This window comes from Sphaeramia orbicularis, chromosome 1 (assembly GCF_902148855.1).
Source record: "Sphaeramia orbicularis chromosome 1, fSphaOr1.1, whole genome shotgun sequence".
Classification (NCBI taxonomy): Eukaryota; Metazoa; Chordata; class Actinopteri; order Kurtiformes; family Apogonidae; genus Sphaeramia; species Sphaeramia orbicularis.
In genome coordinates this window covers 40013128-40040484 of record NC_043957.1, presented here as the reverse complement: position 1 = coordinate 40040484, position 27357 = coordinate 40013128, and the positions used below count along the sequence as shown (strand labels likewise).

Genomic DNA, 27357 nt, shown 5'->3' with positions numbered 1-27357 from the left:
CACGAACTATTACCCATTTACCTGTACCTGTAGGTCATGGATAGTCATGGATTTCAATATTTTCTCTGTCTACACTTTTAGAGTGGCTCCAATGAGAAGCGTGAAGTTCGTCACTTCCAGTTTACAGCCTGGCCTGACCACGGGGTGCCTGAACACCCAACACCTTTCTTAGCATTCCTGCGCAGAGTCAAGGCCTGCAACCCTCCAGATGCAGGACCTATGGTTGTTCACTGCAGGTTTGTGTATATTTCTGTCAGTATCCCTGGTTTCGGTTAGACATGTAATGTAGGATATATATGTATCTGTGTACCAAATTAGTTTTTAAATGACCAAGACAGTTGGGTGGTCCCCTAACAAAAACTGAAAATACATCCACGGATTGAATGTGTGATGTGTGACTTGTGTGTTATTTTTGCTTTTTACGTGGCAACATGATTTTCAAAAAAAGAACACTTGTCGAAAATCATACATAGGCCCTGAACTGTAACAAGATTGACCTGCCATTATGTAAACCCCAAACCATTTTCTTTGGTCTAGACACTCACATTCCTCTCTTAACAACCTCCATCTTTTCTCAGGTTTAACAGCAGCAGCCTCCAAACTGGCCCTATTTCCATAAGTAGCTTTTAGTGTTGACTATTTACCGTTTAAGCTGGTGGTAGATCTGGGTTCACAAGTTTATATTCAAATGAGCTGCTGTCTGAGCAGCAGGAGGCTCATTCATTGGATGGGAGATGATTCTGGAAACATGTCATTACGGACTTGGCAGAATCTTGAGCTCCAGCGCTGGAATGAAGCGGCTATTTGCTCTTACCAGCGACTGAAGGAGAGGGAAGAAAAGGAGATAGAGGATAGCAGAGGGAATATGGAGCAGCAGCTCTGGGGAGGAAGAATTAGTGAGGTGTACATAGATGTGGAGGAAGAGAGGGAATGGATGAAGAGGGGATTGAGACAATGATTGAGAGGGAGAGTTAGCAAGGGACTAGGAGTTAGAGGAAGAGATATGTGCAGAATGAGAGAGAAGGTGAGGTCAAATCCAGGACACGGTGAATGGAAATGATGAATTAAAGAAAAGGGAAGGTGTAGAGAAAATGGAGTCTAAAAAACTACAAATGTGAGAGTGAAAAAGTGGTGGGGCTGGTATGAGAGCGTTGGAAGGGTACTTAGAGGGAAGATAAAGAGACGCAGAGATGAGGGCGGGGGGGGGGGGGGGGGGGGGGTGAAAAGGTTGGCAGGAGAGCAGCTCTTCCTAATCTTCCGAAGCAGTCAGATGGAGTATCTAACAGGATTATCAGTCAAATTTAATTATACCGGCAAGACTCCATCATAATGTGCCTTAACATATCAACCAGCCTCTGTATCAAACAATGGACCGAATCTCATTGCACCTGAGCAACACACACACACACACACACACACACACACTAAGCCCATACACACACTTATACACTTATATTAATTTAACCATATAAAGAGGGTTTTATTCACTCACCGAAACTTGCTTGGTCAGGGTGTTTTACCATTTAGGTACTAGCACAGCAAAAATGTGAAGTGTTTGGGTGGGCAGCTAAACGTATTATATTTCTGGATTATATGTCGATAGGAGAGGATATCTTCCTAATGCCAGTGAGACAGTGATGCTGAGTCATCGCTGATGTCAATTTTTACGTCCTTTGTTCGAAATATTGCTGCCTGGCATCTTTGTGATACTTAGTTGATTTAAGCATAGTGTGTAAGAGCTTCTGCAATATGTAACAAGACCAGATTTTTACCAGATTCAAAGGCAGCACACGCACAGGAAACTCACTTGTTCATCGATTCATACCTCAGGTGATATGAGGAAATCACATCTCATGCTGGTCTTTATGCTCTCCCTGTTCTGCCGTAGCGCTGGAGTGGGCCGCACAGGCTGCTTCATCGTTATCGACGCCATGACAGAAAGAATCAAGCATGAGAAGACCATCGACATCTACGGCCATGTCACGCTGATGCGCTCCCAGAGGAACTACATGGTCCAGACGGAGGACCAGTACATCTTCATTCATGATGCACTGCTGGAGGCTGTGACCTGTGGGAACACCGAGGTCCCCGCTAGAAACCTGTACTCGTACATTCAGAGGCTGACGCAGATTGAGCCAGGAGAAAATGTGACCGGCATGGAGCTGGAGTTCAAGGTGAGGAGTATTTTCAAGGTCCCTGAAGGCTGTAAAATGATCTAGATTCAAGAGTAGAAACTGATTTATGATGGCTCATAAAAACCCTTAATGATGGCACTATGACACTTCACCAATCGCTGAAAGGGAGAGTTACATTTGTCTTGCCACAAGGGAGGTTTGACGTCAGAGTCAGCTGTACAGTAGCATCCCTGAAGTACTATTGATATTCAGTCCTACTCACAGTAACTTCAACAGGCGACACACTGGGTCTTTACAGCTCTGGAAAAAAATAAGATTGAGCATCATTCCTTACATTAGTACCATTACTTCATGGTACCTAACAAAGCAGGTACACTCACTATTCATGCAGAGATGGATCTTGCAGACCCTGTAGACCACATTGGACCTGAGATTGTTGACTCACTGTCCTGACTGTAACTGCTGCTATCACTGTCTTGTAATGTATGTGGAAATTACCAAAAATAGTCACTTGCCCGTTAAAGGGTTAAGAGCGCGTTAACCTTGAGTGACAGGTTGCAAGCTACTAGATGTCTGTGAGGTAATGATTTACCTAATTACAGCTGCTAATTTTTGGAATTAGATGCTGCTAAGATGACAACAACTGGAGATTCTGTATGAGAGCTTCAAAATCAAATTTCAGAAAATATAAGGTTCATCCATATTTTATATGTAGTCTGTATTTGGTAAATGATGAGCCGAAGTTTAAAATTAAAATATTAAAATAGGCTAAGATTAGATTCTGAAAAGGATAAAGCAGGTGGTGTATTTGCCCTTTGTTTGTCTATAGTGGTCTGAATGGGGTATTTCAAGTCTGTTCCTGAACTGGAAACACTTGGCAAGTCATCTGAAAATTAATTTATTGTCCAAGATGCTGAAGGTGTGCTCAAGAGGATGTTTTTTTCTCCAACTCAACTTGGGAAGAACATTTTCCACAAGTAACAGAGGGAATTGACCCTGGTAGTCAACTTATATCTTCCATTTGGTTATGAGAGCTTCCTAGAATTTTAGAGCCTTTTGAGAGATTTTTACCAAGTCAGGTTGGATGGTTGGATTATGGAATTTATTTTATAAATTCAAGGTAAGAGTGTCCTGCTGACAGCAAAGTAGTTCCAGGAAGAGTAACTGATAGTTTAATGGCAGCTAATGGGGTTCCAAATAAAGAGTATATTCAGTGGGCATACCCTGAAAAAGCTGTAAAGATCCAGTAATGTAGGCCAGAAAATTGCACTAAATAATACGTTAGATAAAGGTCATATGGGCGTATTGATATGTTTCAGGAGCTCATCAGAATTCAAAGTGAGTGCACAAAGGTCAGCTTTAATATACAAGCAAGTGTGAGGACATGAGGGATCTAAAATTCTGGCATTTATCATCTTTTTTTTTATTTTGTTTCCTCTGATATTTAACTATTTCCAGGTCGTCTAGTCTGGCAGAGTGAAAAGACATTCAATTTTAGTTGTTCAGGTATATATTGAAAGCAGGTGGACTAGATGTTTTTTTTTCCTGGAATGGTTTATGTCTGCTCTGATGCTCAGAGGGCAAAGTAAACACAAAGCCACTCTAGGCAGTCTCCTCCATCCTGTTCAGTGGTATTCCTGTCCTGATGGCAGCAATCTCCACAGAATGACAATGAACTCAGCGCTTGGTGAAATGTTTGTTCAGCCTCATATTGATGTAAAACATATGCCAGTGTTATCCCAGTCACCAGATTTCATCTCAGTCCAACACTTATGGGACATTCTGGAACACCGTCTGAAACAGCACTTTCCACCTTCATCGACAAAACACCACAAAGGATGGAATTTCTCATGGAAGAGGTGTCGAAGCCCTCAAATAAAACTGCAGAAACTTTAAGCATGTGTGTGAGAGAAGAAAGAACTCCTGGCAGCTTTTGTTAAGCTGTCACTCTATTAAGACATACTGTTTTTGTTTCCTTTCATGGAGGGTTCACTGGTTGAGTTCAAAGAGGCTGCCAACAGGGCACTGTTTTTTCCAAGCTTAACAGATGGTGACAAAAGCAGCATGTATCAAGGAATAGAACATTTTGTGTGTGCCAGATTTTATCGATAAGACCAGAGTCAAACTCGAACCAAATGGCAAGAAGAATTACTTTTGTTGATACTGGAAAGCAACTCGAGAGTACCCGAATGAACTGGTGAACTGGTGGTTAGTGTGGGATTTTCCAACCTTGGTCTGTCTGTAAGAAAATACGGTACTGCTGTTTCTCCCACAGCGCTCCGGTAGCAGCCGATGGTCGAGGTTTACTTTTTGAGACCCCATTGTTTCCCTCAAGTCTGCGGTTTCCCTCTGACTATTCTCTGTTGTTCTGTCTTTCGTTTTAAGTTATGTCATCCAATGGTCGAGCGTACAGTATGTGCTCACGTCTGCACGTATCCATATGAATGTGTGTGTTCCAGGGGGTTTTCGCTGGTGCAGGATCAACTGTGGTTCACATATGCGCTTTGAGACAGTGTGGGGCCTTGTGGTTTCCTGGGCCCCGACTCTTGATTTTCTTCTTCCTTCTCTCGTTCATCGTTATTATATTCCCCCTCCCATTCCCTACCGCTGCCCCCTTCCCCCTACATTGCCCCTCCTTTGTTTATTCAATTGAAGATGTCTAACTAAATATCCTCAGGCCTGCCGACTGAGGCTGATTTTCTTATTTCAGTTGTCCAGTAAGCCAGAGAAAACCAAAGCTTGTGTTAAATACATCTGAATATTGTCCTTGAATACATCTGAACTTCCTTCCCCTCTGTTTGTCTTTGTTTTCTTTGCCCTGGCCAACACCACAGAGGCCTGTCCATATCTTAAGATCACTCAAATTCTTCATAACATCAGTATGATGTTACAAAATTCTCTTTTATTTTCTGTCCCAGCGTCTGGCCAGTGCCAAGGCTCACACATCCCGATTCGTGAGTGCCAACTTGCCTTGCAACAAGTTCAAAAACCGGCTGGTGAACATCATGCCCTATGAGACAACACGTGTTTGTCTGCAGCCAATCAGAGGAGTGGAAGGATCTGACTATATCAACGCCAGCTTCATTGATGGATACAGGTCAGAAAAACTATCCTTTCTGTTCTTATACCCGTGGTTTATTCCGTTCATTTCATACAATGCTGGACAGTGTTTAATTCATTTATTTGTTTGTGTAGGCAGCAGAAGGCCTACATAGCAACCCAAGGCCCACTGGCAGAGACAACAGAGGACTACTGGAGGATGTTATGGGAACACAACTCCACTATAGTGGTCATGCTAACCAAACTGAGAGAAATGGGACGGGTACGTGTGCATAGATACACCATAACATAAGCAATACTTAGTAACATTAGGGAACATTTTCACCCTTTTATCACTTTTATTATTAAATATATGATAATACCAGGAATTCTGTCCGTCCAACATTTTTGTCCAACCAATTTCACAAAGAATATTCACCCAATTCTGCAGATGATTTGTGATTAGACTGAAAGTTAAGACTTGGGCAGAAAGATGTTTGTTTTGGTTTGACTGACGTACCCAAAAATTACAGTAATTTAGTTTAATCTAGTTTACAGTTATCTTTAATTAGAAATTCAAAGTTAATCCCTGACCAGGCAGGATATCAGTGAGTAGGAGGAGCAAAGTGTTGTGCGGGCAGGGGTATTGGTAAGCTCTGCGTACTTTTTCAAATGTTATAGATCTATCAAATACAGAACTATCAGATTACAATTCAAATGCAATAATCACTCTCAAAAGCAAAAACTATTTCCACTGTAATGTTACACTGTGTATTTTATACACTGCATGACTTTTAACTGACTTCACTCTCGTTTATGAGACCTTGAATGTGCTTATTTTACCTTATATTGTATTCTTTTTTTATTACTAAAGTTGTATTTATGCTATGCACCACTTAGGAGAAGTACTCCTGATATCAATGTATTTTCAATAATAGTAATTATTATTATTTACAACAATAATAAAGGCAGTTCATTCATTCATTCGTTTTCTAAACCGCTTAGTCCTTGAGAGGATGGGGGGGGGTCCTGGAGCCTATCTGGGGGCACACCCTGAATGTGTTGCCAGTTCATCACAGGGCTGACATACACACACAAAGACAATCAGTTCAATTCAAAGTATAGTGTCTTTACTAATATCTTATTGCACTTGGTGTACAGCAGATCAGATCAGATGACTGATATTCTGTGTCAGTGGTTGTATAACAGTTAGATATTAGAAAGTTTCAAAGAGTTTATGTTAGGGATCACACAGAACTCTTTAATGAACTCTTTAAAATTAATGCATTGAAGGACTGGCTCAATTGCAGCATAATCAGCCGCTATTTACAACTTTTGTTTTGCTTCTTATTGTTCTCTGGACTTTCTATTAGCAGACATGAATATAGAGCTCACCAGGAGAGGACAATGTATTGTGAACAGTCATTAACTGTGTCTGGATGAACTGAATAAAGCAACATTTTAATGTATGTGCCCAAAAAATATGATTAAATATGGTTATTATACATTTTAATAGAATTCTGAAAATTAAATATCATGACCAAATACAGTGAAGCTACTAAAGGCTTTGTGAAGTACTGAGATTACAGCCACAGTGACTTGAGTTATATCTTATTAAACTTTTATCTCATGTAACAGTAGGCAGGGAGGCATTTTTAAGACGAAGTAGCAAGGCGTTGGTCACCTACCACATTAAACCTCTGAGACATGACTTAAACCGAAGTGTTTGAACTGTCATCTTGCAGGAGAAGTGTCATCAGTACTGGCCCGCTGAACGCTCAGCCAGGTACCAGTACTTCGTAGTGGATCCCATGGCTGAGTACAACATGCCCCAATACATCCTCAGAGAGTTCAAAGTCACCGATGCCAGGGTCAGTCTGCAGTGATGTGTGCTGATGTGAATATTTGTCAGATTTGTTTCTTAAAGTGAGAACACTAAGAGCTAACATCTTCTTTTTTTCTAGGATGGCCAGTCACGAACAGTTCGTCAATTCCAGTTCACTGATTGGCCAGAGCAAGGAGTGCCAAAGTCAGGGGAGGGGTTCATTGATTTCATCGGCCAAGTGCACAAGACTAAAGAACAGTTTGGCCAGGACGGGCCAATAAGTGTGCACTGCAGGTGAGACATATCTTTTATCCTATGACTAACACCGGATTAGTACGTGATCATCATTGTCACGAAGAACAGCATACTTTCATGTAAACAGTGCAAACATCATACAGGAATAGACACCCAGAACACACCTTTTCCTATTCAAGAATAGTAGGTGGGATTGCATGTGGAGAGAGAATGAACCCCAGGTGTAAGACACATGGAGGGCGTCAAAAACCACCATCTGCTCAACACACCTATGTCCTCAAAAAGACCAGCAGTCAGTTAAAAGCAGAGTTGGACATTTTTTTTACCACCATCAATTTAATAATTTCGGCATGCATTATCATGTAATTCCCTACACTTTGTTTTTCTGGATTATTCAGCTAAAACATTATTGTCTGATTTATGTGTATTTGCGAATTAATATCTCTTTCGTTGATAATAACATTCATAAGATTAATAGTTTTAAGTGTTGTAAATGAACCTTTCCAGTCACTGAATTTTCCACAAGAAAAACAAGGCTTGGTACTAAAATGTGACCCAGTTATAAATATGAGATGGAATAACAAATAAATTAGAAATACCTGTAGTACAAACCAGCCTTGATGGCAGAAACACTACTATCTTTCTCTGCAGTTTGAGGTACATGCACCTCTGTCACTATTTGAAGAAATAGTGTAACACTTAAAACTCAAGGGTAAACCGTGATACACGAATTGAAGGTCACCCGAGGCAGTGATATATCATGAACCAAAAACACCAGGTTTCCTTCCTGCTCTAAAAAACGGAAACTATGAAATTAATTTTGATCTGCTTACACCAGTGTCCAGAGGGAAGGATTAGAGATGATTATACTCGTGGGACCTCAGTTCAGTTTATGATGCAGGTGTTTCTAATGAGTTCAGCTCTAAATGCCTTTTCACCTGTCTACCACCAGCGCCGGAGTGGGAAGGACCGGTGTGTTCATCACCCTCAGCATTGTGCTGGAGAGGATGAGGTATGAGGGAGTAGTTGATATTTTCCAGACTGTCAAGATGCTGCGCACCCAGAGACCTGCCACCGTTCAGACAGAGGTGAGCGCTCCGGCTGTTACTCTTCTGTATCACCTAAACTTACTGTCTGCAACAAACAACTGATGCGTGTATTTTGTTTGTTGCGTTGTTTATTACCATGACTTTAAGGGGAGCTCAATTTGTCAGCTTGTCATGATCAAAAATAACATATTTAACCAATAACGACCCAATGCTACATTGGCGGAAATTCCAAAATAGGTTTTTCTCCATATTTAACTTTTCTTATGTGATTTACCACCATTTACTCTGATATTATGCTTTGTGTTTTGCATTTTTAAGTGAAAATCAAGTATTTTCCTGTTTAATTTAGTAATTATGTAGATTTTCATTGAAGCTGAAATTAAAGTTGAGGGGTTTTATATAAAAAAGAGAGAACTGAAGAGAAAGAGACATTTTCCATAAAATATATCATTAACTGAACATAAACCCAGTGTCTCCATCCACTGTCATTGATCCAACTCCATGGGTTTTACTGGTGAATCAGTGTTGTAGATGACAGTGTTTCCATGTTCACTACGGAGCCTCTGAATGTCTAAATGGGTCAAATCTGATGACCATGAAAAGATGAAAAACTATTTTACACCAACTATTTACATGGATTGATAGGATTAGTGGATCAACAGTGATTTAACTTCTTATATCAGTAAATAATTTTGGTCGCCAATGGATATTTAGGTCTTTATGGGTTAAGGGACTTGATTTAGCTTTTATTTGTCATTACTTCTATTAACCCATAAAGACCCAAACATCCACTGGCAACCAAACACATTTACTGATATAAAAAGCTCAATAACTGTTTAACCACTAATCCTATCAATACTTGTAAATAACTAGTGTAAAATGCAGTTTTTCATCTTTTCATGGTCATCAGATATGACCCATTTGGATGATCAGAGGCTCCATAGTGAATATGGAAACACTGTCATCTTCTACAACAGTAAAACAGATTCAACAGTAAAACCCATGGCGTTGGATCAATGACAGTGGATGGAGAAGCTTGTTTTTATGTTCAGTTAATGATATATTTTACTGAAAAACACAGTTTCTCCTTCATTTTCTGAGTTTTTGATATAATAACATTCAACTTTAATTTGAGCTTTTGTGGACATCAATCATGGTATGTGAATTAAATACAGGAAAATACCTGATTTTCACTTAAGAATGCAAAATACTGAGCATAATATTATAGTCAGTGGTGATAAATAACTTATGTTACAAATAGACAAAGAATCATTTGGGAACTGCCACGAAAGTAGTCCTGGGTCTTTATGGGTTAATAACAATACAAATAATAACAACAAAACAGGTAAAAAGTATCACTGCCTGTTGTGAGGTTTTTTTTTTTTCTTTAATAATGGAAGTATACTTTTAAGTTTGCTCTGTTTTGGTTTTCTGATCTTTGATTAAAGTAAGTAAGGTTAGGGAAATTGCACCATCACCCTGCGATGGTGATGAAAAGAACAACATGCTGGTATGTTGAAAGTGAATTAGTGATGAAACTCATACATGAATAATTCACCTCATTTGTAAAATTTTACACATGATCAATGATGATGAAAATAAGAAAAATTGAAATGCATGGAAAAAGAAGCATGTTCTCAATTCCTTTATAAAAAAAAAATAATAACAATACCATGCAGACCATTACGTGGGTGGGTATCCTGGTAAGAAAAGATGAATTACTCTAATATTTTAACCTTTTATTATGTCTCAACTTATCCTTACTAATTCTGCTGTATAATAATGTTGTTAAGTCATGTTTTACTGAAAGATTTTCCCTTAAAGACAATAATTCATCTTCTCTCCTCTTCAGAAAATAGTATTTTTTTGCATTAGATGCTTGTTTTCATGTATAATTCAACAAGTTATTCAACAAGTTATACTAAAGACTTTAAAATCCTGTATTGCTTGATTTCCCTTGACCAATATTTAGTGAAATACAGAGGATCATCTCTTTGGATCAACCTATCCCCATCATTCTAACCTACTGATATATCATCATGTTCAAAAAATATATGGAAAGGTCTTCCATTAGAAAAGACTGATTAACCTGCATTTTACACATTTTTAGTATCAGAGCTTTTGGCTCCAATAGCAGCTGACAGATAATATCAGGCAATGGGTCAAAAATAAAAATTGTACCTAATATCACCAAGATTTTTTAAGGGTGTATTCACACCTGCCTTGTTTGGTCCGTTTAAAACGGACCAGAGTTCGTTTGCTCCCTTGGTTCGGACCTTTTGGGCTGGTGTGAATAAAAATCACCGAACTCTGTTCCGGACCAAACAAGCGAACCGAGACCCAGTTGAAGAGGCGGTCTCGGTGCGGTTCCATACGAACCCTGGTGCGGTTCGTTTGAGGTGTGAAAGCAGACCGGACCCGATCCGACACAGTTGGGTTTTTTGTACCTAACGAGCTCCTGTCGTGCGTCAAGCATTATGGACAATAGAGTTTTACCAGAGAAGCGCTCAGAGTGAGGATAGACTACGGAGCTGAAAATGAACCCTGGTCAAACTTGGAGCTTGGAAGGGACACGCTGCCTTTTAGACATCTGGGCAGATGTGCATATAACACAGCTGCTAGAAAGGACACATAAAAACTCCGACGTTTTCAGCTTGTTCAGCGAGAGAATGATTAGGACGACGGTTAGATTTGTCTGTTGTGCTTGAAATAAAAAATAATAAACGACTTCATCATCCCCAGCAAACTTTACCTGCGTTAAGGAATTCTGTCCCTGGCTAAACTCAATGGTGATATAGGATAGATACGCATAGGTAAGCAGTATGGAGCACTAATGCTTTTGGAGAACAGTCTTTTCACATACTAGCAGAATTCACACTTCAGACCTGTTCTGTCTGGTGTGAATCAGACCAACAGTCACAACATGATGTGCACACATGAGCGCTGTCCTCCGCAGCCGTCTTGCCCTGTGTCTTCGTCATTGAGAAATGAATTCTACAATACTGTAAACCTGACGTTGCATCAAACGCTCTTACTGCTCACACACTTGTGCAGACGTCTGCATCTGTAAAAACCGCTATGACGATAACAAAAACAGCACGCAAAATGTCCATGATTCTGTCCTTTCACTTTGGACTGAGCGCTTTAATGGACACTGCTCATTTCTGTCCAATGGATGAACGACCTCAGCACACGTGGTTTTGTTTACAGATTTTGGTCCACTTACAAAAATGTACAGTGTGAATACAAACCGCACCAAATTAAAAAAAAAAAAAAAAAAAAAATTTGGTCCGGACCAAAGCAAGTGAACTATCGGACTTTCCTGGTGTGAATACACCATAAGTTTAGTTGGATGCTCAGATCCAGATTTATCGATTAATTCCTTTGAGTTTAATGTTGAGTGGCTTGAGTTAGATGTTCAGTTCAATAGTTGCCAATTTCCATCTGTCTGCCCCAGGGCAGCTGTGGCTACATACATAGTTTATCACCACCAGAGTGAGAATGTGTGAGTGAATGAATAATGGATTGTACGCGCTTTGAGTATGTGTTAATAGAAAAGCGCTACAGAAATCTAATCCATTATTATTATTGTTATTATTATTATTAAAATTAGTAATTTTTCGACTAAATTGAGAATTTCCAGCAGTGTCATTTTTTCACGGCAGTGGTCGTATCTGCTGATGACTCTGCTTATATTATTACACCAGCCTTTGAAGCTCCACTATCAGTCGACCTCCACTCATTTAGTCTGATAACTCCTAGATTTCACTACAGTACTTGTCAACTCAGACAAATTGTGTTGCTGGTTTTGCCATTTTTACAAAACAGATTTTTTTGTTCTTTCTTTTCAGTTGTGATACTTTATATTTATATAGTGGAGATTCTCTTGCATGATGTTAAAACCTATTTCTAAAGTTTTAATGCTTGTTATACACTGCCCGGCCAAAAAACCATCACACATACATTACATTTCATTGGACCGCCTTTTGCTTTAATTTGATTTGGTTTGTTTATGCTTTGCAATGTCACAATACATGTCATAACATTTACTTTCCTCCAGAGTTGCATTCATTTTTGGCCAAGATCTTGTATTGATGATGGAGAGTCAGACCACAGAGTTAAGTCTTCTCCAGAACATCCAATTAATTCTCAGTGGGGTTCACGTCTATCCAACCCAAAATGAACCACTCTTTCGTAGTCTGAGCCTAATAAATGCTGGTATTGTCATCTTGGAATAAAACCTGGCCAGTCAGTGTGTTCAGGTTCAGCTGACCTTATTTTCTGGACACATAAAGTTGCCGAATATAGACCTGACCACCTGAAACAACCAAAGAATGGACCACTGCCCCCACAAGCATGTACTGTAGGCACTAGGCATGATGGGTAATCACTTCATCCACCTCTTTGCTCACCCTAATGTGCCCATTACTCTGGAACAGGGTCAATCTGGTCTCATCAGACCACATGACCTTTTTCCATTGAAGCTCAGTCCAATCTTTATGCTCTACGTCTAAGTAAAGGTTGTTTAAGAAATTAGAATCTACTCACTGCATCAGTAGCTGAAACACAGCAATCACTGCAGTAAATATCCAGTGGAAGGATCGGTACTATTTGCTGAGTTAAAAGAGTGACATTTTGCTTTTCTTAAATGGAATTATGCATTTTAAAACATTTCCCTGTGGTCTACATAAACTGTAAATGCTATGCTTGGGTCTGAATTCTTCATCAATTCAACTCCACAGGTCCATCTTCAACCCTATTTTTGAGTAATGACACCAGAAAGGTCGTTTTGAGCGCTGGCCCTTTAAATGCACATGACCCCAACACCTCCATGTTGTTGACTGTGTTTTCTGTCCCGTTCAGCCACTTGAGTTCGTTAATACAACCAACAACTGAACATTTTAGGTAATCGGCTCGAAGTTTGGACATATTTTCAGTATGGACTACAACCGCTGTTGCTGACAAACAATTATGTCGTACTTGGTGAAATGTTCATCAGAAGTCTTGACCTTATATGTGTAAATGTTGTAACGTAACTAGTTATAGAAGTAACAAATTAAGAAGGAATTAAAACAGGTCGTAGAAATCCACTCGATTTTTGCCCAAATTAATATAAAGATAGCTTTGCAGCACCTGGAGGGTTCAAATTCAATTTTTTTTTAACTATTCGGGTCCAAATACACAAATAAATGTACCAAAGACTAATAAAAGTGGGTTTAGCAAAATATGACCCCTTTAAATCCAGGGGGTGACTTGTTTATTTGCGGCTGGGCTGTGTGTATACAAGTCCAAACTCATTTTAGTTCAGGGGCCACATTCAGCCTAACATGATGTGAAGGGGGCCAGACCAGTAAAATAATAACATAATAGTATATAAAAATGTCAACTCCAAACTTTTCTCTATGTTTTAGAGTGAAAAACGTAAAATTCCATTCTGAAAATATTTACATCTACAAATTATCCCTTAAAAAAATGTGAATAACTTGAACAACTCTGATCAATTTGAAATTTATTAAGAAAAATATATGCAAATGTAACAATATCATGCCTCATCTTCTCATATGCATTACAACTTACAGATCACTGTGAGTCTACAAATACACAAAACATTTACCAACAGGCAGAATATTGTAAAATTACACTTAATTCTCTTAAGACATTTGAAGTTGTTCATATTTGTTCAGGTTAGTCACACTTTTTGTGAAAAGACAGTCTGTAAATGTAAACAATTTCATGTAATTTCACTTTTTTTGCACTAAAACAAAAAGAAACATTTGAAGTTGTCATTATTTTTATGTTATTATGTTATGTTAGTATTTTACTGACCTGATCCACTTGAGATTGAATTGGGATGAATGTGGAACCTGAACTAAAATGATTGTTAATATCTTCAGTGTAATTTTTGCATTTCACAAATTTACCCCAGGGTCCAGACTGGACCCTTTGGCCTTCGGGTCGTATGTTTGACACCTCTGCCCTACTGATTTGTCCATTTTTCTCAGTAATGTTGTCTTCTTTTGCCTCCATCCAGGACCAGTACCAGTTCTGCTACCGCGCCAGTCTGGAGTACCTGGGAAGCTTTGATCACTATGCAACATAAACCCAGTGGCCGTGTCTTTTATCACATCCTACCTAGTGCACTTCTCTAAGGTCACACGCGGCCTCAAGTAAATGCACTAGGCTGCGATGTGTCTTTGAAGATTTCGCCACCACATGCAGAGTGAAGGGGGACCATCGGCTTATCCCGTACCCAGAAACAGCACCTCTAACTGAGCCATAGCAACCTGCTTGACAAGGGTGTTTCCTTCCACCCTCAGCCCAAACACACCCATTGGTCAGTCTGAAGAAGCAACTTCAACCACTGTTCCAATCAGAATACTTGATCAAATATAGATTTTATTAGTTTCTGTGCTGTTTGTGAGCACCCAGATTGCTTTACATTGTTTGGGTGTGGAACTCTCACCTCGTCCATCACCAGTGTAGCATCACCAACCTAAATACAGGATCCAGCTACGGTATTTAGCTGTCACAAGAAAACCGAAGGAGTCTACAAATCCATCTTAATGGAAGCCTCGTGGACTGAAAAGAACTGGGACTTTCGAGCACCAGAGTATTGCCAACAGGAGACTGAAAACACAGAGCACACAGTATTAAAAAAGACAAAGAACACGCATCCAAAAAAAAAGACACCAAGAAGTGTTTTTTTTTTTCTGTTATGTTTTGGAAACAGACTTTCGTTTCCTCTGAATGAAAAAGAAGATATATGTATTTCTATTATACAGTAATAAAAACCACCAGTTCAACCTTATGCTTCACAATTTAAAATAAGGGAAATTTGAGAGAGGTTTAAAATGTATACCACAAAGTAAAACATTAATTTAGTTTTTTAGACAAATATAGATATGTGATTATCTTGTTTTTTAAAAACTGGGTATTACTTATGGCACGTTATCCTTCTTATTTGAGTTTTTTTGTACCGATGTAAGACTTTTGTCCCCCACTGGCCATACAAAGGCAAGGTCTTATTTTTATTTTCTCTCTTGTTTTTCTGTGTAATCCAATGAGCTGTAGCGATTTTTTTTTTCAAGTGATACAGTACTGTTTTAAAGTGTACAATCAAATCTAGTGTGGAAAGTGTTCACAAATCTATGAAAAACACCACCACTGAGTGTCACTCTCCTGTTATTCTCCACCCACTCTCATTTTTAAGGAAAAAAAACCCACACACACACATATTGGCATGCACACAGGACTCTGAGCCTCATTTGAGTCTGGCCCGGGTTGTCAGAACCACAGGGGTACAGTATTAACCCTGGTAATATGAGACAGTCACTAGAATAATCCCGCCAAGTTGTTCTATGTGTGCATGTTGAGAGGAAGCCAGTAGAACATAATGACAGAGAGTATGCACAGAAAGCAGGATAGTTCTATACAACAAAATCTATTTATGTGTCCAAATAAGCTTCACAAAGATTTCTCAAGCAGGGAGCGAGAATGGGATGTAGAAAAAAGGGGTGGGGGCGGGGTGGTGGGGTGGGAGGGGAGGGGCGGTGTTTGGGAACAATTTTCTCACTGGAATGCTCACCTATGACTTTTCTCTCTGTCTGATTCAGTGTGCAATAAGTAGATGTATTATATATTTTTGTGTCAAGTCACTAACTGCAGTTATTATATGCCATTACATTGATATTGATGATGATACTGATGATGGTGCATAATTTTTCCAGACACAAGGATGTTCCGATCAATATGTTTCCCGCCACTGTTCAATGTATCCAAACAGAGGGGTAACCTCTGACCTTTACGAAGTATATCTTTCGTCATGTCACAGTCCGAGTAGATGATGTCATCCTTCTGTGTGTCACGGCAACAGACGAATGATCAAAACGCATATTTCAACAGCATCTAATAAGTATTTTGATTTTAGATTTCTAGTGCCTTATATTACACGCCTATTTTGATAAAGTTACTTTAAAGATTTTTTGTGTAGTTTATGTATGTGTGCCAGTATGTATGCGAAGCGAATGTCTGTGTATTTGATTTTGTTCTGTTGTAGTATGTGAAAGTATATTGTGCATTCTGTTTTTGGCTGTGAAAATTTTGTATGGAAGGCTCTGTGTAGGCTGGATAGTTGTACTCATCAGTCTCAACCCAGCAACAACATCATCATATCTCTTTTAATCCAAAAAGGAAAAGAATCTTACCCAAGACTCAACTATAGACAAAAACTTGTGGTTTTAAAATAGTTTATAAGCAGGATGGTCTTATCATTTTGGATGGGGAAAAAAGTTTCAATGTCGGCAGATTTTGTTTTTTGTTTTGCACAAGCTTTTGTGTAATATACTCTATCATGGAGACTTCAGTTTGCCTGCCATGAAATCTTGGCCACACTACCGACTGTGAGCTGGCTCAGACAAGTCATACTAGCTCAGCTTTGTAGAAATCCAGATGTAAAGTTGAACGGCAGTGGCTTTCTTTGTCAGCTTGAAGAAAAAAAAAAAAGCAAAACATACGGATACCTGTATGTATCCCACCTTGAAGCCCTTCACGTACGAAGCAGTTAAACTTGTCATCTACGTCCTCGTTCTGATGTCTACAGTTCTATATTTTTTCATTTAATAACTATTTCTGAGAGAAGTTCAGGTGCTACATCTCTTAACGACACAGAACCTACATCATGTTTTTCTATCTCCATTTAATGCTTGGCCATGTAAGGGATCTTTGACAGTTTTCCACCATCTTGCAGTAACCCTGTTGTCGTTTTTGTATGCATGGTACCACTTTTGAGATGCCCCTTTGGTCACACCTGTTATGGGAAGACTTGCACTTTCTCTCTTTGTACTATGCACTAATACTAGTATCCTATTATCTCTGATAGCCCCCCAAAAGGAGTTTTACTTGAACTCAGTTAAGATGGACCCTGTAATGCTCACATGGTTGTGTATATGTAAATAACACAGAACACAGAGAGTAAATGAAATGAATAAATAAATGAATGAATACATAAATGAATGATTAAATAATGAAGAGTCAATTAATATCTATCAGATATACAGAGTGATATAATTAAAAAGGATGCACCTGATGCACAGTTTATGGCACAGCAGTAAGTGCAATACATCACCTTGTGGATTTGTTGTACCACAAAAGAAAAGTTTCACAAAAAAAGTGTTCTATTTTACCCCCCGATGTATCATGTAGATGGATAAAACTGGAGTTTATAAATTGTATAAAAACGAAAATATGGTGTGTTACTTGGATCAGTTACCTCCAATTGGTCTGTAAATGTAAACTTTTTTGTTGTTTTCTGCTCCGAGTCAACAAGTGCTTTTTATTTTCTTACATTGGTTCTCAGAGCGTGTGAAAAACGAAAAACAGGTCTGTATGGATTTCTGTTCTTTGTCGACACAAGTTTCATTTGTTACAAATAAACTCAAGTGAAATAAGCACTTCTGTGGTTTATTCATACGTCCATACTTTATTACATATATAAGATGCAGTATTTTTAGCTGAAATGGGCTTTGGTGATTTCTAGTTTGCAGGGATTATTTGCCAGTGGCAGGGTAATATGGCAAAACTTAAATAAATTGATTGGCCGTCATTCACATAAAAACATTAATGGAATTGAGCTTCAAAGTAATAATGCTATCATTAGAGAACCACTTTCCATAGCCGCGAATTTCTATAATTTCTTTTATAAATTCTGTGAAAGAGATCACTCAACATTTTACACCATCTGTTTGCTGTGAAAATCTAATTGATCCTGACCAATCATCAATGTTCTGGATTACTGAAATATCTGAATACGAAGCAGCTGAAATCATTTCTGGCCTAAACAATTCTAGAGCATTTGAGGCATTTGGCTTTAATACAAATATTCTGAAACAGTATGAGAACTCCCTGGTGGTACGGCCAATTACCCATCTGCTCAATACATCTTTTAAACATTCCATAGTTCCAGCAAAATGGAAGATAGCTGCAGTAACAACCTGGCTCTAAATCTGATATGTCTAATTATTGGCTCATAAGTATTCTTCCTACAATACCCAAAATAGCTAAGAAGTGGGTGGTGAAGCTCCTCACTGTCCACCTGGAAAACCACCACTCAGCCCTCATTACATCCATTACAATTCAGCTTTCGGACCCATCACTCCACTGACAGTGCACTGTGTGTGCTAATAGAAAACACAAAAGGTTTGCTTGGCAGACGTCCCTCTGTCAGTGCTGTCTTCTTAGACTTGATTCTGTTAACCATCATATACTACTGTCCAGGTTGACTCAGTTTAATATCTCTAACCAAGCACTTTTATGGTTTACCTCTTATCTGTCCTACAGGAAACAGTATGTGGTAGTGGATGGTGTCAAATCGCCCTGCGTAAAATATGTCAGAGTCCCACAGGGCTCTATCCTTGGGCTAGTTTAATTTTCTCTCTCCATAAACAACCTACCAAATGCATGTCAAAATGCTTTCTCACTGATGTATGCGGATGACGCAGTAATCTATTCACACTAAACTCAAAAACACTAAGGAACCTGTGGATAAACTTACATCTGCTTTAAAGTTTGTATATAACTGGCTTAAGGACTCCTGTCTCCTTCTGAACACCAAAAAGACCGAGGTCTCAAAAGTATTCACATTCATTCCTCTGGAAGAAGTATAGACACAAAGGGTTTAAAAAGACTTCTGTAGAAGTTGAAGTATCAACTCAAGCTTTTTACTCAAGTAAAAGTGTAAAAGTGCGGGTTTCAAAACTACTTTAAGTATAAAAGTAAATGTAAGGGGAAAAAATACTATTAGGAAAAAAGCTTAGGTGGCGCCACAGGGGCCTATAGTACAGTGACCCAGAGGTGCAACAGCCCAAAAAATTGTCCACTAGCCCAAAAAAGTATCCACTATAAGAAAAAAAAAAAGAGAACAGTCATTTTTTGGGTTGTTGTCTTTTTTTTCTTATAGTGCACAAATGTCAAACATACGGCCCGGGGGCCAAATCCAGCCCACCAAAAGGTCCAATCCAGCCCGTGGGAAGAATTTGTGAAATGCAAAAATTACACTGAAGATTTTAACAATCAGTGGTGTCAAAATCATTTTAATTCAGGTTCCACATACAGACACATACAGTCCAATTAGATTTCAAGTGGGTCAGACCAGTAAAATATTATCATAATAACCTATAAATAATGACAACCCCAAATTTTATTTGTTTTTTTTGGTGTAAAAAAGTAAAATTACATGAAAATGTTTACATTACCAAACTATACTTTTACAAAAAATGTGAATAACCTGAACAAATATGAACAAACAGAAATGTCTTAAGAAAAGTAAATGCAATTTTAGAAATATTCTGCCTGTTACTAAATGTTTTGTGCGGTTGTAATGCACGTATAAATGATAAACTGATCAAAACAAGGCAGAATATTGGTAAAATGTTAAAATTGCACTTGTTTTTCTTATGACAGTTCAAGTTGTTCATGTTATTTAGATTTTTAAGGAAACTTTGTAGATGTAAACCTGATCATAATACAATTTTACTTTTTTCACTGTGATTATTTTACTGGTCCAGCCTGCTGGAGATCAAATTGGGCTGAATGTGGCCCCTGAACTAACATGAGTTTGACACCCCTGTTATAGTGGATAATTTTTTAGGCTGTTCTCTTTTTTTTCTAATAGTGGATAATTTTTTGGGCTGTTGCACCTCTGGGCCACCGCACTATAGTGCACTACCCCACCTCCCCAAAAAACATTTTTCTAAAGGCCATAATGACTATAATGTCATATTAAAATATTAGCGTTGAAAAATCTGGGATGCACTATTCTACCTGTTTCAGCCGCATATATATGCCCATTATTCTGCCCCTGCTTGTGTGTGTGTAACGACTAGCGATAGACAACAGGTTTCCCAAGAAAAGCCGAACGCCAAAACTTCTCTCCAAAGCTTTACTTGAGACTCACTGTAAAACTGGAACATACATACAAAATATGTCTCAGTTATGTGCATTGCCTTAGTATATTTACATGGCATTATACATTTAAAAGAATAGGAAATAAATCGCTAGCTCGATGCTAAATTGAATGGGAAAATCCATAGACACGCTAATGATTAGCATTTGCAGATTAATTTAAGATTTATGTCTTTTTATCCAGCAATAAAGGTTCACATCAGGGATATTTTTTACTATTCATTCCTACAACAACTGAACACAAAATACTCACAGGCTAACGTTTTCCTGGCCATACAAACAGGGTAAGAAAAACATGTCTGTTTAGTTCCTTCTTATGTCTGAACTGGCAACGGGAACACCGCGAGTCCAAAATATACGTTACTGCAACTTATTCTGACCACTAGAAGGTCCCCTTTGCTTGCTTTTACCAACACAACATCACACCCATTGAAAATTAACATGTTAGTCCAATGCAAATGTATTTAAGAACCATATATGTGTATTAACATGTGTTTCACAGAACATATGAGGTGTTCTGTCAAGTTGAGCTGCTCCATCGAAGTAAGCTACCAGTAGCTTATATCGACAGCGACGTCTATCGATTGACGCTACCCTGTCAAAACATGCTGCCTTACGTTTCGACACGCCTATTTGAAAATGAAATAATGCTTCGACTGTAGGAAAACACCATTATTTACTTATTCATCTTAATATGGGTAGAGGAAGCTCATTTCGACAGGCTTATAACTTCTATCAAATAAAGCTCCCACTACAGGTAACATATTTATACAGGCTTACATTATTTGCGTTATTATCATCTCACTTCAATATTCTACGTCTATCCTTCGTGCACATGTAATTGCTTACAGGAATTGTTCACATAGATTTAGTCAGTTAAATGGTAAGCTACCATTATTGGCGTATGTTGAACTAACTTAAACAATAATCTAAACGCCTTTCACACCCATCTGACCCACGTACTTAACGCTATATCACACAATGAGAACTTCCTTATGCTATTATCATCTAACGTCAATATTCTACGTCTGTCTTTCGTGCACATAATTGCTTCCATGCTTACTGCTCAAAAGGCACTATTAAAGAAATATACTTACAAAATATGACTCACTTCTGTCTGGGCTAGCACAAATCGATGGGCATTTAAACTGTGAAAACACTTAGGGGCATGCGGATGCTCAGTAGCGCTAGGTAGCTCAACTCGACAGGTAGGGTGGCTCGACAGGACACCTGGCTACCTAAAGCCAAAGACAGAAGAAGCAGATGGATCGCTGCAATTTGTAGAAATAACTGGAATCCAGGCAACAAAACCTGGATTTGTGTCAGGTAACGTTAATTTATGCTGTATTCTTGTGTAAAATCATACCTTAAAGTACATATCACTTTGGCTAACGTTACTTCTTAGTAAAGCTCTTAATGTTAGCATCTGTCATTTAGTTCTATATTTCAAAACTGAAACGTTTTTGTCTTCAATTGTGTGATTCTGAACCTTGTGCTCTACATAATTTGTAAACTAGCTTAAACTGAGGCTAACCTAGTTTTCCAAATAAGGGGGTACTCTAGCGCAAAGCAGTTGTAGCTGTGTTGTATCAAGTATATGATGTTAATTCTACTTAAATATCAAAAGTACCAGTAGATCATCCACTCACTTGGGTCAATACTAAGGGTTCAACTCCAGTAAATCAGTAGTGAACTGTGAGCACTACTGCTGGGCCTTTACCTTGGCAATCACCGCCAAGAAAATACGTCTGCACTGACAGAAAACTTCAAAAACAATAGTATGTTGAATTGAAAGCACTCACCAGCTGTAATCCTCTAATTAACGATGACGAGGATGTCAACAACTCTTTGGCTTTTGTATGCTTTCAGCCTTTGCATTGTGGATTTTCCCGGCGTTGAAATCAGGTTCATATAAATGTCAGGATACGTGATTTCCGGCCACATATCAATGTTCGTAGACCACTTGTTGTTTGGTAGCTTGTATGGATCCATGTCCAGTCCAACTGTCTTTAATTTCATGTTATATTCCACATTTTTCCGGGTCTCGCCGTAGTTACTGCTATGCTCCGCCATGTTGAGCCGGTTTGTTTTTGCCACTCGGTCTGACTTAGAGGGGCGTGGCCTAGAGGGGAAGTGACGTATGCGCATTCCCTCTATAGGGTGTCAGAATGAAATATGTTTAAACTACTCATTCAACCACAATCAAATTCACTCTATCCGGATATTGAAATTTATCTGGATAGTTTTTTTTATTTGAACGATAAGCTGGAATGAAAACAAGCAAGTAATGAGGCTATTTTAAAAATGTAAGGAGTAGGAAGTACAGATAATTGCGTGAAAATGTAAGAAGTAGAAGGAAAAAGTCATCTGAAAAATAATTACTCCAGTGAAGTATAGATAACAAAAATTTCGACTTAAGTAAAGTAACCAAGTATCTGTACTTTGTTACTTGACTCCTCGGGAGACATAATGTATGTACTTTTCAAAACACTAACTCAGGCCAGTTAGATCTGGTATATTCCTGAAAGGAGCAGAGCTGGATGTAGTATCAGAATTTAAATACATTGGGGTAATTTTGGACCCAGCACTGTCTTTCAAAAGTCACATAAAAAAGATGGCACACAGAGTAAAATTTAACATTCAAAATTTCAAAAATATCCAAAATAACCTACCTATGAGTACATTCTTTTTCTCTATGATAATTTCCCATATTGATTACTGTTTAACTAGGTGGTCACTCTCTTGCACTACAACTCTCAAAACTATAAACTATTTATTTAAAAAAAAAAAGCCTTAAAAATACTTGACAAAAAAACGTTATCCCACCACTATTGTCATTTTCTAAAAAAGCACGTTACTGAACTTCCAAAACATGATTGATCTTAAATTGGTCTGTCTGATACATAAGGTACTACATTCTTTAGCTCCTCCTCTCATGACGGAATTTATTAAATGCAACATTAACCCTTTCGTGTATAGTGGTCACTACAGTGGACAGTTATTCTACAGCTGTTTTCTTGTATATTCATGGGTTTTGTTGTTTTAGTTGCATTTCAGCCAACACAGTGAACGCTTATGCACCATCCCATACGCTGCAGTTCATACCATTACTGTCTTTTTGCATCTTATCTGCATGAAGTTCGTAATAACTAGTGTTAGAGCAGTGTTGGGCAAGCTACTTGGAAAATGTAGTGAACTAAGTTACCAGTTACTCTGCCATGAAAGAAGCTTCACTACACAGAAGCTACCACCCAGCTAAGTTACACATACACCACAGAAGTAGCTCACTACATGTGAAGCTCCTTTAAGTTGTGCCTTTGGGGAGAATACGTTGGGGTAAATTGTGCCAGTGATTGTTGAAGTAAAACAGAACATTTTAATCGCATAAACTGTAATACTATATAAAAGCAAGACAAATTCAATACAAAAATCACTCATTTAAGGTTTATTTAAATATTGTCACCCAATTAAACTATTAACATAAGTCATGTTTTCTAGTTTTTGGGAAAACACAAAAAAAACTTAAATACATAATATATGGTACTTGTGAATCATTTCAGGCAAAATGGCTTTGGCAATAGATGACCACTGACATACATAGAACGCTGTCTGTCATATGAAACATATAAGAGGCCACTTAAAAACTGAATAAAACTCGGTCCCCTTCAGAAAAATGTGACAGTGCGATCACATAATTCAATGCATAATCAAGCGCACTAATGGCGACATAGTATTTTAAACTCCCTCATGGGCGTTTTTAGCCCATTTTTGGGGGTGCTGAAGCACCCCTAAATTGATTCCCAGCACCCCTAAAATATTTTAAGGTTGCTGAAATTTTTCTTTTTTCTTGTGTACTTCATGTCCATACTTAACATGCTAGAAAATGTCAAAACCATATACAGTACATGGTTGAAACGCAATATTATAACAACAAAAATACAGCACCCCTCACCCATCTAGTCTCGAAAATGGTTTGATCCATTCTGTCCCTCCTCCCTTTCCCTGACTCGGACTCTGGGCTCCACCTGTACAGAGCAGTGTGCAGGCGCTGCCTTCTGGAGTTGGGTACAGTAGTGGTGGAAGTACCTGGCGTAAACCAGGACATTTGTTTACTTCTACCACTTAATACCAACACATTATTATCATCACCAGCCCCAATTTTAGCTGCACTGAAACGTAGATCACTGTTTATGCTGTTAGGTGGGAGTTAGCTGATGTTTTTTCTGTCTAGGAAATGTTCCATGTGGTTCAGTCCACCTCTGTCCTCTGTTTGAACTGGACTGACAGAAGCTGCTGTTGTGTCTGTGCATGTGTTCAGATTAAAGACAAGATGATACTGACTTTATCTGACTGGATAACTGACTGGATGACCATTAACTCCTAGTGTGTGTGTGTGTGTGTGTGTGTGTGTGTGTGTGTGCGCACGCGCATGTGTGTGTGTGTGTGTGTGTGTGTGCGTGCGTGCGTGTGTGTGTGTGTAGACAGGAACAGACGATTGTTTGTTTGTTTTTTTCCTAAAAAAAAAAAAGAGCCAGATTCAGGTAAGAGTGTAAGATCAACTTGTATAACTTCATTTTCCACAACAACCAAATATTCTATTACAATGATGTTATAAGTTCAATAAATGTACCAGTTTATATCTCTTATCAGATATAAAACACATTGTTTGGTTATTTGCCTTTTGGTTAAAGCACAAAGAGAGAGAGGAGAGCAGAGAGAAGCTTAACATATACACTGGTCTACAATTTTTTTTAGAAATTATCTGCCTCAGAGATTAAGTGTGCTAAATGTTATGTATTTTAATCAGATTAATTGGAAAACAAATGACAAAAGTGCTGGTTTGCTGATGTTTTGACGGTATATGATGGTGTGTTCTTCAACATATACACTATATTGCCAAAAGTATTCGCTCACCCATGGAATGGAATGGAATGGAATGGGTGGCACTGAAATTCATATGCGAGTCAAGGCAGGTGAGCAAATACTTTTAGCAATATAGTGTATATGTAGAGGAGCTGCTGTATTAAAATGGAGGATTGTCTTCCACCAGAAATTAAGGTTAGGGTATATTTCTTTTATGATTCTAATCCATTCCTCTTTCACTGTGGCTCAGCATTTAAATGACTTTTATCAGATTTGATGGTTTAGTCACAGAGTTTCTCATACCCAAAAAATGTTACGCTTTTTTTTCACAAATATGGGAACGATGGTCTGAAATTGCGTTCAAATGTATTAAACAGTGAAATTTCTCTTGCTTGGCCAGCCAGCACTCTGGGCACTCAGCACCCCTAAACCTCTGATCCTAGAATCCCTCCTGAACTCCATTTAACATATGTTGGTGCATTAAAGAAAATCACCACAATCATCTTGCCAGCATGAAACATTTGTAAATGGTCCTAATGGAAACATTTGGACATTGGAATGGATATCACCTGCAGTGATAATAATGATCTATGAACATAAAGGCTCTAATAGCCGATTCTACCTAACTTTTGTGAAGCAGTAATTTATTTATTTTTAACACATGTGAAAGCCATGAATGTTCATGACCTTTTGGAGACATGATTAAAAAAATCACTCCCCTCCAGAAAAACACCATTATGTTACCGCATAATTCAATGCCTATGTCAAGCAAATTGCATACATTATGGGGGGTCCACATTTTTTCAGAAAGGGCAATAATAATGTCCTGTGAACATAAAGGCTATAATTGATCGGTCTAGGTCTACTACTTAAAGTCCCACTTGTCAATGCTGCAGCCCTGTATGTCTTCTGTTTATAAGTGCATGGCATGATGGGTTTTGGTCTAAAATTAAGAATGTCATATAGTTTTAGTGACAAAATGTAAGCGTACAATATACATTCATTCATTTTCTGAACCCGCTTTATCCTCACTAGGGTCACAGGGGTCGCTGGAGCCTATCCCAGCTACCTATGGGTGAAGGCAGGGTACACCCTGGACATGTCTCCATTTCATCACAGGGCTGACATATAGAGACGAACAACCAATCACACTCACGTTCACACCTATGGACAGTTTAGATTAACCCATTAACCTTTCAGTGCATGTGTTTGGATGGTGGGAGGAAGCCAGAGTAGCTGGAGAGAACCCACACAGACACGGGGAGAACACGCAAACTCCACACATCGAATGGTGCTGGAATTGAACCCAGGACCTTCTTGCTGTGCCGCACAAGTGCTATCCACTGCACCACTGTTCACCATTCAATATACAATTACTACGAAATAATATGTTGAAAATAATCAGAAGTGGTGACTTGTGCCGCTGGCACAACTGAACCCAGGCCCTTTGGCACAAATCACCCCAGCCCCACCATTTTGAAAAACTAGCATGATCCAGCAGTTTAGAACTAACATCATGTATATCACATATAGACTATTGTGTAGCCCAGGGGTGTCCAAACTTTTTTTAAAGAGGACCAGATCTGATAATGTGGAGATTGCCAGGGGCCAGTGGTCCCTTCGGACGTTTTTTAAACAGTAAAAATTACATATAAATGTGCTGTTCTACAACAATTTTATTTTCATTGTCACAATATAATTTTTTTAAATGGCAATGTAACCAAATCTAAGCCACTCAGGTGTGAGCAAATTAAAAAAATAAAAAATAAAAATTCTGCCTTCCTTTCACATCTGGAGTCAGATAACAGAACAAACTGTATGGAGTATCTTAAACTTCCAAGAAGTTGATAAAAATCTTAACCCCACATTCATTTTAAACATGACTTACGTGAGTAATCATTACTCATATATTACTCAGTAATGCAAAGTCTGTTAACATTTAAGATGAAAACATATGACTCTTACTCTTGTCTTTCACAAAATCATTCAGAAAGTAATATTTTGTGTCACATCTACAACTACATAACACCAGCAGTTATAGGCAACTAACCTGGCAACTTGGTAGCTTGCCTTGGTGGTGAATTCATTGAACTCCCAGGTTCACATGAAGAGTCACTGTTGTGTGTTTAAAGCAGCTTGAATTTGCTTCACTTTTTCAGAACACTCACTCCCTGCTAGCTTGTCGTATGCGTTAGCATGTTTTGTCTGCTCGTGTCTCTTTACATTGAATTCC

General features: G+C 38.5%; 1 protein-coding gene across 14 annotated transcripts in view; it reads left to right on the top strand.

Moving 5' to 3' along the window:
* The window catches only part of ptprdb (protein tyrosine phosphatase receptor type Db), a 187548-nt gene extending 169798 nt beyond the window's left edge, over positions 1-17750 (top strand). For all 14 annotated transcript variants that reach the window (XM_030147098.1, XM_030147117.1, XM_030147088.1 and 11 more), the window contains 8 exons: positions 82-236; positions 1889-2174; positions 5054-5232; positions 5331-5457; positions 6920-7045; positions 7139-7293; positions 8207-8342; positions 14335-17750. In XM_030147098.1, the coding sequence (XP_030002958.1) occupies positions 82-236; positions 1889-2174; positions 5054-5232; positions 5331-5457; positions 6920-7045; positions 7139-7293; positions 8207-8342; positions 14335-14403 (1233 nt within the window). In that variant the 3' untranslated portion in view covers positions 14404-17750. The remainder of the gene's footprint in view (positions 1-81; positions 237-1888; positions 2175-5053; positions 5233-5330; positions 5458-6919; positions 7046-7138; positions 7294-8206; positions 8343-14334) is intronic.
* Positions 17751-27357: the final 9607 nt, after the last annotated feature.